General features: G+C 44.2%; 1 protein-coding gene across 2 annotated transcripts; it reads right to left on the bottom strand.

Annotated features, from left to right (window-relative positions):
* Positions 1-3,646: 3,646 nt before the first annotated feature.
* On the bottom strand, positions 3,647-11,448 carry LOC108657481 (uncharacterized). Of its 2 annotated transcripts, XM_089264256.1 has the most exons (5): positions 11,311-11,448; positions 7,350-7,605; positions 6,794-7,165; positions 4,259-4,355; positions 3,647-4,152 (listed from the first exon to the last, which is right to left on the bottom strand). In XM_089264256.1, the coding sequence occupies exons 1-5, from the start codon at positions 11,320-11,322 to the stop codon at positions 4,086-4,088; spliced, it is 804 nt and encodes a 267-aa protein (XP_089120382.1). In that variant the 5' UTR covers positions 11,323-11,448; the 3' UTR covers positions 3,647-4,085. The 2 variants fall into 2 exon arrangements, with proteins under 2 accessions (XP_089120382.1, XP_089120383.1); XM_089264257.1 differs by lacking the exon at positions 6,794-7,165.
* Positions 11,449-12,464: the final 1,016 nt, after the last annotated feature.

Genomic DNA, 12,464 nt, shown 5'->3' with positions numbered 1-12,464 from the left:
ATACATACATATATATTTAATTAATGTATGTCTTATTTGCAATATGTTTGAATATCAAGAATAGATAGGGGTGTGGTTGGAGTTGCAGTGCGGTCAATCCATACCAAAGACAATATTTTGAGCTTCATTAAATTGAATAGCAAATTGATTTTGCTCTGCGGCAAGTCCATAGAACCGCACTGCCAACAGCTAGGACAGAGAGACAAATGTTCATGCTTGAACAGCAGGCGTTGAGTTTAGCTTTAGTTTCTATTTAGTATAATTTGTATGCACACGGATTGAATTCAGTTTGACCCAGAGAATGGGGCAAACCGTATTGTTCGTTTAGTCGGTCAGCTGCTAGAGTGCACAGTGAAGGCAAACTATTTGCCTAATTGAAGCTGGCACGTACAAGCACGCACACGCACACACACGCACACATACTAGATCGAAATTAGTTAAAGTTTTGCTGTTTGCTGTTTCGGCTGCGGCATTCCGCATATGCCACAGGTAAACGAAACTCTGCTGAAGCTCTGCAATGCAGCAGACGGCGCACAGGCTTGGCCAGAACTGTTCATCAAGCTGCTCGAGAGTGTGAGGTGGGGATTAGTCAAGGTGTTGACTTGGCTGCGTTTCATATGGCCAGACACATTGGGTCTCGCTTTGTCACTCTGTGCGTGCTGTCAGCTGGGGAAATGAACAGGAAACGACCCAGCCACAATGCCTATGTCTATGTGTGCGAGTGTATGTGTGTGTGTGTGTGTGTATTTGTGTTTGGCTTCAACTGTGTTGACCATCTTTTTTTGCCAGCTCTCTCGGCATTGCACATTTGTGTTTGCCGAACGCACCAAAATGAAATTTTTTATTCAAATATGTTCGGCACTGCTCAACACTGGCCAGCCCACGTCCGATTGCCATTTCCCTCTACTCTCTACCCTCTTCACCTACGCTACGTTAGTAAAGCATTTCATTTCATTCATTTTGCAAACGACCCTCGCTTAATTGGCCAAGGGATATGTCCCCTGAAATTTAATAGAGTCCACATCTATATTGGCCATTAAGTGCAGCAGCTGAAGCATCGGCGACATCCACAGTATTATTTTATTTACTACAAGTACAAGTAATATTCCATTGAGTTTAATATTTAATATACACATTGAGGAGATATGGAACGACGCCATCAGCTCAATTTAAAGCGCGACGCAGCTCTGCTAGGGCTTCAGACCGAGAGTCCCATTAAGGACTTACCTAACTTATTCCACGAGGGTCATCCGCCGTTTGCAGTGCTGCTTTTGGCTGCCAACTATAATAAGAATGTGTACAAGGAGGAGAAGAAGTAGATGATGAAGAAGAAGAAGAAGAGGAATAAGAATACGCAAAACGATTTGTATTTATTCGGTACAGAGCATTTGCCATTGCCAACTTTGAATAGTTAAGTGACGACCTTTGTGAAAGTTGTTTGTTTTCTTCTTCTTCTTCTTCTCTTTTAGCCTCTGTGCACTGCTTTGGCATCTTGCAGAGGTCGCTTAGCTGACGGAGCTGACTGAACTGGCCTTGCCTCAATACACGCTACACCCAGCTCTGCTCCTATCTCAGCTCTTCCCATCCCCTCCCTCTCTCTCTCTCTCTCTGTCTCTCTGTCTCACGGCTGCATTTGCTAATGAAATTGTTGTGTTTTGGCTTCCAGCTCCCCACCACTTGTGTCTCCTTTGCTGCTGGGGCTGCCTCAGCTGCTCAGCCGCGGTATTTACATTGGGACGCGACCTTGGGCCCAGGTGTCCCGTGCTTCCAGCGAACTGGAGTCGGCTTTTGTTTGCATTTGCATTGTGTTCGCTCTAAATGAAAATGCCAACAGTATTTGGCGGACAACTGTTGCTGAATTTAACATGCTGGCTAAATCAAATCAAATAAGCCACAAGTCACGGCACGCACTGGCGCTGGGCCGTGGCTGTTGCTTTGTTGTCCTCGTTGTTGTTGTTGTTGTTGTTGTTGTTGTTGTTATTATTGTGCCAGAGTCTGGCATAACTTTGCATCTTAATTGATATCCAGCTGCTTGTCTGAAATGTTTGCTGTGCCTGCCTCTAGGGCCACAAAATCTTGAATCAATATTTGAATGCCATGCGCTGTTAGTGTGCGTGTGCGTGCGTGTGTGTGTGTGTGTGTGTGTGCGTCAGTTGCCGAGACTTTAACAAGTAAACAATATGTCGTCGCTGCTTTGCCACACTGACAGCTCGAAATTCTTGTTTCCTTAGACAATTACTATTATTTTCTCTTGCAATAATAATAATAATAATTTATGTTATTTGTATGCGTTGCCCGATGAATATCTCTTCATTAACACTGCCTTCAGCCAGAGAAACCATTTTCAATGAATATCAATTTCGATTCCATTGCAAATATGAATATTACATAGATTGGCAAAATTTAAGTGGTATGAAGTGGCTTTCTGTAAGTCTTTAAAGAGAAAATCGTGAAAATATGTGAACTCAGACGGGAGCTATCGACTGCATAATACTCATGCAGGGCCCAAAAAAACTCCAGGGAAAACTCCGTTAAGTTACTAACTGTACCATTTGAGAGCTTTAGCTTTAAGATATTGTTTTTAAAAAAATTTGATATATTTTTCAAAATATATTGTATTTTAATATAAATATTATTCTAAGGAAAAGTAATATAAGAGATTAGCAGAAAAATTAGGAGGATGTATAGTCGTCATATCTTATTATTCTTAGGCCGAGTAAATGTACATATATTTCAAATTTAAAGTTACATGCAAATGAATACTTAGACTTTTCGATTTGCCACGCCTCTAATAAACATATCGCTATTACCGAGTATTCATTCCAAATTTCAGGCCAGACCAGGAGGAACTGAGGATTGAGGCACGGACAGTAGGACGGACCCTGTGCAAAGCCAATATGCTCTCTCATCTCTCGCCTCGTGAATGATTAAACATGAATATTTATATCTATGTAAATAGCTACAGTCACAACTATAAGCGATTCACTTCATTTAAATGTGCATTTATAAATCGCTCTAAATACTTTTATATATTTTGTTTTTCAGGTGTTTCACCTTCATTCAAGCTCTGTATGTCAGCCTTTTTATGGGCGTATGCTCTGACATGTTGACATCGTTCTATTTGCATTTTTTTTCTATTTTTAGCACTTATCTAAAAATACGTTTCATTGTGCTAAATCTGGGTTGGGCAAGGGGCACGCGCGCTAAAAAAAAAATGAAAAGAGGAAAGTATAGAAAAAAAGGAAGGGCTTTGGTCATTTGAACTTTAATACTTTCGCACATGGACGAGCTGGAGAGAGACGGAGCTAAGCTTGTGGCCTGGGCAGATAGTCGTATTCATATATGTTGCGACTATGATAAATTCCACGCACTGCGCCATAAACTATGCAGTCCGTATGGCAAGTGCTCAACTGGAGCGTGGCAAATAAATCGTAGCATAGTTTTTGGCGCCCATATATCATCTGGTAACTGCAGTATTGGGACTGCGCCCCAACAGTGGCTAGTTCATGGCAATGATAGCCACCACACACACACACACACACACACACAAAAGGGAAAGAAAAGCCCCAACAGACGCAAGTACCTCTACCAGGGGGGGGGAGGGGGTTGGTGTACATCAAATTAAAGTCAGCATGAATAAAAATACTTTTTGTTATGTATAAAATGATTTTTATTTGTTTTCCAACATTTCACATGCATTTTCTGTACAAAATAACTTTAAATAAAACGTAAATTCAACCGCGATAAAAAAAAAACACACGCACAATATACGGAGTAAGCGACGAAAATTAATATTCATGCAATAAAAAGACTTTCCGTTCCTGGCCAATGCTTATCAAATAGTAACAGATGTATACAAAATTCAGAGAGAGAGAGAAAACAAAAAAAAAAAACACAAAAAATATCAACAAGAAGAGAATTCGAAATGAAGTGGAGTGCTGAAGTGTGGCAACGCCGCCACCTGCTGCAGCTGTGAATTTGAGTTTGAGTTGCATTAGAAGCTTTTTAGCTCGACACGAATATTATTTGCAGTCCTTTGCTCCATGCTGGGGGGATGGTTGGATACGTTGGCTCATCTCGCTGTTCTAGTAGCCGTACTGAATGCCGTGGCCGGAGACGGAGGTGTGCACCAGGGCGGGTGCGACGGCGGCCCTGTGTGAATGGTAGATGTTAGAATAGTGGCAAGAACATGATGTGCATGCAGCGTGCAGCACGCTGCGATCCATCTCTATTTATAAAACCGGCAGGCATTACTCACTTGAGCACTGGGGCGGCGGCCAGATGCGTGGCATAGGCGGGCGCTGCGTAGGCGGGAGCGGCAGCAAGTCCAATGCCGTGTCCAATGATGCCAGGTGCTGTGCAACAGAGACAGAGAGAAGTTCGCATTAATGCTAATGCTAATGGCAATGCAAATGATAACGCCTAATCGGAACGAGACTCGGAGGGTGGGCCAGCATGCAGGTACGGCTACGGCAGGTACAAGTTCAAAGTCCAGGGCTATCGGGCAGCGATCAATAACTGGGCCAATACGGACTGCCAGCCGTAACAATGGAAATGGGCGCGCGCCCGCAGATGCTGCGAATGGGGCCATTGTTACCAGAAGGCAAACAGTTGGCCGGCCAGCTCGGGATCTCGGCAGGTTCGCCCGTCGCCCTTCGAGCACATGGCAGCTGACAAGTCGACATCAATCAACGGACGACGCAAGGTCTGCAATTTTGTACTGTCAAGCCAACATGAAATGATTTGCTGGAACCTGTGCTACAATGTGGCAAGACGCTGGTGCAAGCATACGAAACAGTGGTGCTGTCCCCACTGCCACTGTGGCTCAATAGCTACAAGGAAAGTGAAGCGAGGCAACGCTGCAAGCAGTTGAATGAAGTGGGGCAACATTGCCAAGCTGATGAAAGCTGAAGTGAGACAATGTTGCACAAACTTGAACATAAGCTAGCATGAGGAAGGAGAAGTGAGGCAACGTTGCAAGCAATTGAATGAAGTGCGGCAACATTGACAAGTTAACAAACTGAAGTGGGGCAACATTGCCAGTACTTTAACATAACCAAGTATAAGCAAAGGAAATGGAAAAAAACTAGTCGAATGAAATGTGGCAACACTGCTAAGTTAATGAAAACTGAAGTGAGGCAACGTTGCAAGCAGTTGAATGAAGTGGGGCAACATTGCCAAAGTTAACTAAAGTGGGGCAACATTGCAAGTAATTCTACAAACGTAAGTATAAACAAAGGCACTTTGACGAAGTGTGGAAACACTGCTCAATGGGCAATGGACTGAAGTTTGCCAATAGCATAAGTACATGAACATTGCTCAACACTGGCTGGCTTTCACTTCAAGGAACGGTGTCAAGCATTTGTGAAATGCGGCAACAGCGCATGAAAACGAGAATGAAAACGAAAATGAAAATAAACTGTTTGCAGAGACTCATATGCACTGTGAGGAGCTATGGCAACAGGGCAAGTCGTATAAAATAGAGTGCAACTAAGTGGGAAGACATGGTGAAGTGTGGCAACGCCGCATTTGGCATAGATTGGCCAGCTGGTCGAAGGCGGCTGTCCCATTGACTCCTCGAGGCGTGGCAAATGCGCCCGCAATGCCAAATGCCACTTGCTCAAATGGTTGACAAACTGACTGCCCCACTTGGAAAGCGATACGCACACATCGCCATTACCATCGTCATCGTCATCGTCATCGTCATCATTACGATAGTCATCGTGTGCGAAGGGTCTGCGTGTCAATGGCTTAAAGTAGTTGGCAACAATATATGAATGATTGATTATACGGCTCGCGTTGACCGACATGGCTGTCCCAACGAACTACTCTTACGACTGTCTCACTCACTCCCTCTCACTCTCTCACTCACTCTGTTTGTGTTTGCGCTAAGCAACAGCGACAGTGGCCGAATGTTCACTTCGATATTCGTCAGCGACCACAGCCACGCCCCTTTTCATATAGATAATGCATGAGGCACATTTCAACTAGCGCAGCTAGCTGCTCCAATATTTATGAAATAATTGCATAATTGCATATTGATTGTGCATTTGTCTATCAATGCAGCCAGCATAACCTAAAGAGCCCCATTTCAAGAAGAACTATGGAGTCGTCCCTGGCCAACAGGACCAAAAGTCAACAGAATGAAATGCAAATAAAGATATTCTCAGTAATAATAATTGTAATAAAATATATAATCTCTATGGCTGGTCTAGGGACTCTGGCCCCTTTTGTGATCTGTCTCGTTTAGGATTTGTGTCCGAAATTTCAACGAATTTATCTCACTTTCCGACAGAGCTCCTGTCTGGCTGGCAGAGTTGATGTTTGTGTTTGGCTCGGATTGTTCGTTCTCGACCCCAGTTCATATCAACCCCGCCCCGCCCACGCCCCGCTCCACTGCAGCGTGGCCTGATTCGACGAAAAGTTGTACTCTGTATTTGCCGAGCATTAGGTTTGCTTTTGGCCATGTATACACTTGGCTGGCCAAAGCGAAAGTACAATAAACTATGGCAGAAGCCAAGCTAAAGGAAACTGAACACACAAAGCCAAAGCCAAAGGCAAAGGCAAAGACGGAGGCGAGCTAAAGCCGAGACCGAGACCGAGACCGAGACCGAGGCTGAGGCAGGAGCTGAAAGAAAAGTGTTGAATACGCGCGTGGCTGGAAAATTAGTAAAAGCTACGACTACTGCGACTACAGTTAGGATATTAGGTACTACGACTACGGAGTAAGCGCATTGAGGTGCAGAGATTAGCGGCTGCTTAGGAGTCTACAACGGATCCGACGAACACCTACCATAGGCTGGAGCGGCGGCGTACTTCACAATCGGAGCGGCGGCTGGGGCGGCCAGCTGGTAGCCGTGGGAGAGAGCCGGTGCGGCAGCAGCTGCGCTATAGCCATAGCCATAGCCCAGGCTGCCGAGGCTGCCGAGGCTGCCCAGGCTCAGGTGGGAGCCGCCCGACAGCTGGAGAGCGGGCGCCGTGGCTGCATAGTGGCCGCCATAGGATGCGATGGGCGCGGAGGCGTAGTGGCCGCCATAGGCGATGGCGGGTGCGGCGGCGGCGGCGGCTGCGTAGTGTCCGCCGTAGGCCAGGCCATGGCCGCTGGCCAGCTGGATCTGGGCGGGTGCAGTGTGTCCGACTGCATAGGTGGCAACTTGTGGCGCGGCTATAGATTGTTGTTGTTTTTTTTTTTTTTTTTTTCGTGTTAGCATATTAACTACGTGCATACTCAATGAATAGTGAGTGCTTTGTGCGTATTGTGAATATCAAAGTGAGTGCTGCATGTGTGAGTATGTGTGTGCGTGTGTGCATGTGTGCGTGTGCACGCTTGAAGGCGTCAGTTCACTCACCAGCATAATGAGCAGGCGCCAGACCGCCATCGTTGCTGATGCTGGAGCGCTGCACGTGGGACTGCGAGTGGGCGGTTTGCACCTGGCTGGCGTAGTCCGACTGCGACGACTGGCCGTAGTGTCCCTTCACGGTGTGCTCCTGTGTATTGCCAACGGAGGCGTGGTCCACGCTGGGCGCGTTAATCGAGTAGGCAGCTGGGCCGCCGGGCTTGGCCTGGGCGCAGGCAATCGCCATGGCGGCAATGCAGAAGATGACCTGCATAGATAAATACATATTATGGTATAGAACTTGAAGCACAACATGGACACACACACCCACACACACACACATGCATAATTTAGTGAGCCCAGCCTGTTGGCTGACAACTCATTTGTATTTGGCTTGCATATCGACAGGGAGCACACGACGCACCAGGAAATTGCAGGCGCATAAACTTTTAATTAAGTTGCCAAAGTAGTTGGAAATTCAAATTTTTCACTGCTCGCCATCTTCTTTCCTCTCTGTCTCTGTCGCTCTCGCTCTCTCTGAGCAATGCTTCGTGATATTTTGTGCAAATATTTGCTTGCACTCTGTCATGCCAGCTCTCTCTCTCTCCCCCTCTCTCTCTCTCTCTCTCTCTCTCTCTCTCTCTCTCTGTTTGGCCAACTGCTTTATATATTAACATATGACAGTACTTCATTCATATCAATTACGTACAGTAAATGGCCCAGGGTCGCTCGCTCAGCCATCGTCCGGTTGCTTACAATTTAAATATTTGCTCGTAATTAGCTAATTTGTCAATGTTCTCATGTATTTCGGCGGATATTCTCTGATGTTTTCCACTCCGCTCACTTTGCTAGTTAGTAGATGTTTACTAATCGCTCTAGTAGATTGACTAGTCGCTACTATATAGCTACCCATTGTTGTTTATAGATCGCATGCATATTGTTTTTTATATTTATTCGTTACTAATTGAGACTCGGGAATATTGAATGCGATCGCAACGTTACCAAAATTGTAGACAAATTCAAGGAGATGGCCAAAAAGTACGTTGAGAATAAAGTCTCACTCGAATAGCTTGGCCAGGCGCCTAGGTACTGCAGCTCAAAGTTCTCTCAACCGCCGTACTTGTACTAGGAGAAGACTTAAACTCCACCACCCTCCCGACCTGCGGAACACCTGCACATTCGTAATGACTTTATATCTTATATACTCTTAATTATAATATTAATATAGCTTTAAGTAAATAAATTGATTAATTTCTGTTTAGATTAGGTTGCCCAAAAGGTAGCGCCTAAGATGTGAATAAATATATTTTATAATTCCGTAAAAAAAAATATATAAATATAGTTACTTTTCGCTTCTGCCTACTATTTCTTCGGCTCTCATAACTCAGTTACTTTTCATTGGTTTATTCTCTATAGTAGTTGTCGGTCGCATGGTAAGTAATGCTTGTCACTCGTTATTAGTTACTTGTGCCTAATTACTCATCTTTTTATATTATTATGGATCACTCTTCCCATGTTACTCATTACTAGCCCATCGCCACCAACTATTCTTTGTATTATTCCCCTTAATATACGTAGCTACTCGTCGCATACTATTCCTTACTCACTACTCGTTATCATTGCGTTATTCCCCTTAATGAAGATACTCGTCGCATACTACTCGTCACTTTCTACTCTTTACTTTATACCCCTTAATATAATTACTCGTCGCATGCTCCCCCTTACCAGCTACTCGTCATTTTCTACTCTTTACTTTATTCCCCTTACTACTCGCTACTCGCCACTTATTACTTTATTCCCCTTAGTTAAGTTACTCGTCGCATGCTAATCGTTACTTTCTACTCTTTACTTTATTTCCCTTAATATATGTAGTTACTCGTCGCACACTACTCGCTACTCGCCACTCGCCAAAGACTACTGTTTACTGTATTCCCCTTTGCCTTTCCCCTTTCCTTCATATACATATGTTTGCTTTCATCACTAACTACCCCTTAATTTATTTCGCTTAATATACCCGCTACTAGTTAATCGATTACTCGTCGCATTCCTCTCTTCCAAATTAATTGCAACAGCTGCACTGCAGCGCCTCTTCGTTACCCTTTCGCCTGCCCCACTCTTCTGAGTTCTCTGTGTTATTTGCTTTTCCCAGGCTTTTCGCTGGTCTCTTACGCAACTGCTCGACCCTTCACACGCTGTTCTGCAGGGGCTGCGAGCTGAGCATTTGCTTCCTGAAACTCCTAGCATGCAACTCGTCCTTTGTTGGGTGATTCCATTTATTTTTTCTGTTTGAGTTCTGTGCGGAATTTAAATTGTCCTATCGCACTAGCTTTCTTGAAAACTAATCTGGCTGGTCTGACATGTTGGCCGTTTGCTTTTTGTCTGTTTGCGTACTTTGGGTTTGGTTTACTTGAGGGTGTGTGTTTTTTCGACTGTCCTTTGTGACCTTACTTTTACATTTTTGTAAACAATTCCATTGAATTTCAATTTACGCGTAAAAATGCAAAAAGAAGAGACGCTCCCACTAGGGAGCTCTTCTCTTTTTGTATTTATATTTTATTTAAACTTTATATCATTTCCGTTGCCTTTCCGCTGTGCTTTGTTGTTGCCCTACGCTGGCAGGCTGACGTGCCCGACTTGCAGTTGAGTTGGCGCGGGTTTTATTTGTCTTTGGGTATTTATCTGATTTTAATTAAGCGTAACTCACTGCCGGACAAGAATGGGCCGGCACCGTGGCCAAGGCCGCACGAACGGCCAACGGCCCAGCGGCCCAACGAAAATGAACATTTAAACAAAACTGCGGAGTCGAAGGCAAAGTCCACAACGTGTGCCTTAAGTGGACAACTGAGGATGAAACGTAGCTTGGTCAGCTGATGCCAGGACGTGTAGCTCTTGGCACGTGAATGGCATTCGAGGACAGCTCGAGGATAATTTAGATTTGCCCACTTGACCCACTTCTCATTGCCGCCACGCAGCTATTTCGCCTTTGCATATTTATAATATTGATTGGCTTTTCCTTTCATTCAGCATTCGGCATTCGGCTGCTTATTAATTGCGCGTCTTGAGCCAGCTAATTAGCATTAAGACGCTCGATTACCTTCAACGATTTGATTACGCTTCGCAGTTACCAGCATTCGCTTTGAATTTCGAAGCGAGTCAAAGCACAACGGAGGTCAATCTGTTTCGGCCAAGTTGCACGGAGCTACAGGGAATTAAAAAGTTTGCGATTTGCGTAGCTTGGCCAATTTTTTGAAACTTTAATTCGATAAAGCCGCCTGCTAGTGACAGCTGAAATTATTCAATTATGCCGTCCCAGGCGAAAGAGTGTGCGTGCGTATGTTTTTTTTTTCTACTTTTCTAGTCTCTCTACCTTAAGCCATTAAGTGAAACTTTAAGTCACTTTTGGTTGAGCTGAGATTAGTGAATTTGTGCATAAATTGAACGAGAAGTGTGGAAGCTTATAGAACTCTTCTCACACTTTCCTGAGTTGGGCTCTTAAAGCATCAACGTTGAGCTGTAGAGATTATTGATGAACAGCTAAAAATAACATAAATACACATAATGCTCTCCCTAACTGAATGCGAAAAGCCAAACGCAATGTCAGGTACACAGAGCTTAAAAAAAAAAAACCGAAAAAAGAGAGAGAAAACAAAAATATGGATTACAATGACTGAAAATCCTGATGTGGGCCAAACGTTGTTTCTAGTCGAATTGCTCAAAGGTACATGGAAAATGTAAATTTTCAGTAAATGCTGCAAAAGCTGTCCGAGATTCAAGAGAACTTAGCAGAATTTCAGCAGAAATCAGAATTCGAGTATTTACTAAGGCAACGATAAAGTTCCCAGCGGACAAAAGGAGCTTGGCAAATGGCTTTGTCCTTGCCAGCGTATCCTGTCAGGCAGTCTATGGAATAGACGCTCACACACAGTCACACACACTCTCGCACAATGCATCATTCACTTGAGTCCTTACGCACCTTGAATGCCATTTTGTGAATGTGGATTTTCAGTTAGTTTACTTCACGTGAAAAAAAAAATGCGTTGAATGTAGTTTTTTTTTTTTGAGACTGATTTGCTGCACCGGGCTGTTGGGCTTCGAATCGAAAACTGTCTCAGTGTCGCGTTCTTTGCGCCTATTTATACAGCGCCGCATGATTAAAAGCCGCTGGGAAAATATGGTCCAGCGTCTGTGGCAGCCGCTGGAAAACGGGTTTGCAATGCCAACCAACATTTTGGCAAAGCAGGCAGCCCCAGCGACAAGCCGCTGTCTGCTCATTGTGAATGCTCGCACTGCGCAGGCGCGGCCAACGCAATGCGACGCAGACGCAGACGCAGTCGCAGTCGCAGTCGCTGCAGCCAACACCCGCCTCAATGTTGTTGCTCTGCCCATTTGCTGATTGGCTTTCAGTGCGCTGCAGATTCGAGTTGATCGAAATCGCATTGTTTAATTGGAAATTGTTATTATTGATTGATTGTTGTTGTTGTTGTTGTTGTTTTTGACTAATTTGCTGATCCGGTCAAGGAAATTCCATGCAACCAACTGCGGCATGCGGCATGCGGCAGCAGGAACAGCTAACTTGCTTCATACGCACTTCATGAACTACAAAGTCAACTAGTGACAAAATGTAGCAAAAGCCAAATAGTTGCCTAAGCAGCAAGCCGATGTTTTTGTTTTTGTTTGCCATGAATCATGTGACAGGCTCCTTTCTCGTATATTCATTCACTCGTTGCTGTGTGAGCGCCATTCATTGCTGCCCACATTAGATTGTGCCGATTAAATAGATAGCTTGATGGACTTCTACTTATACTTTATTTATTTCTTTATGTATTTATTTACTTGAGATTAGAGTTGATAACGTGAGCGAAATTAACTTAAAGTTAAGCACAGATTATCTATGTTTATCTTCATAATTTGCTTATCTTTGGCGCTGTCACTGATGGTATTTACATACATATATGTACTTCCTCAGCTGCATCTTACTATTACTTACTATCTTACTATTCGCTACTCTTTATTAATTTCTCGTTACATTCTCCCCTCTCTATTGCTATTAATATCTCTTTCATCTATGCTCTCAATCTCCACTTATTTCTTTTAACTCCACACTCATACACCAGGAGCTCATCAGTT

The sequence above is a fragment of the Drosophila navojoa genome, chromosome X (assembly GCF_054131105.1).
Source record: "Drosophila navojoa isolate 15081-1374.11 chromosome X, UAZ_NAV_1.0, whole genome shotgun sequence".
NCBI classification, from domain to species: domain Eukaryota; kingdom Metazoa; phylum Arthropoda; class Insecta; order Diptera; family Drosophilidae; genus Drosophila; species Drosophila navojoa.
Note: the sequence above shows the minus strand (reverse complement) of the source record. Positions and strands in the feature narration are given on the sequence as shown.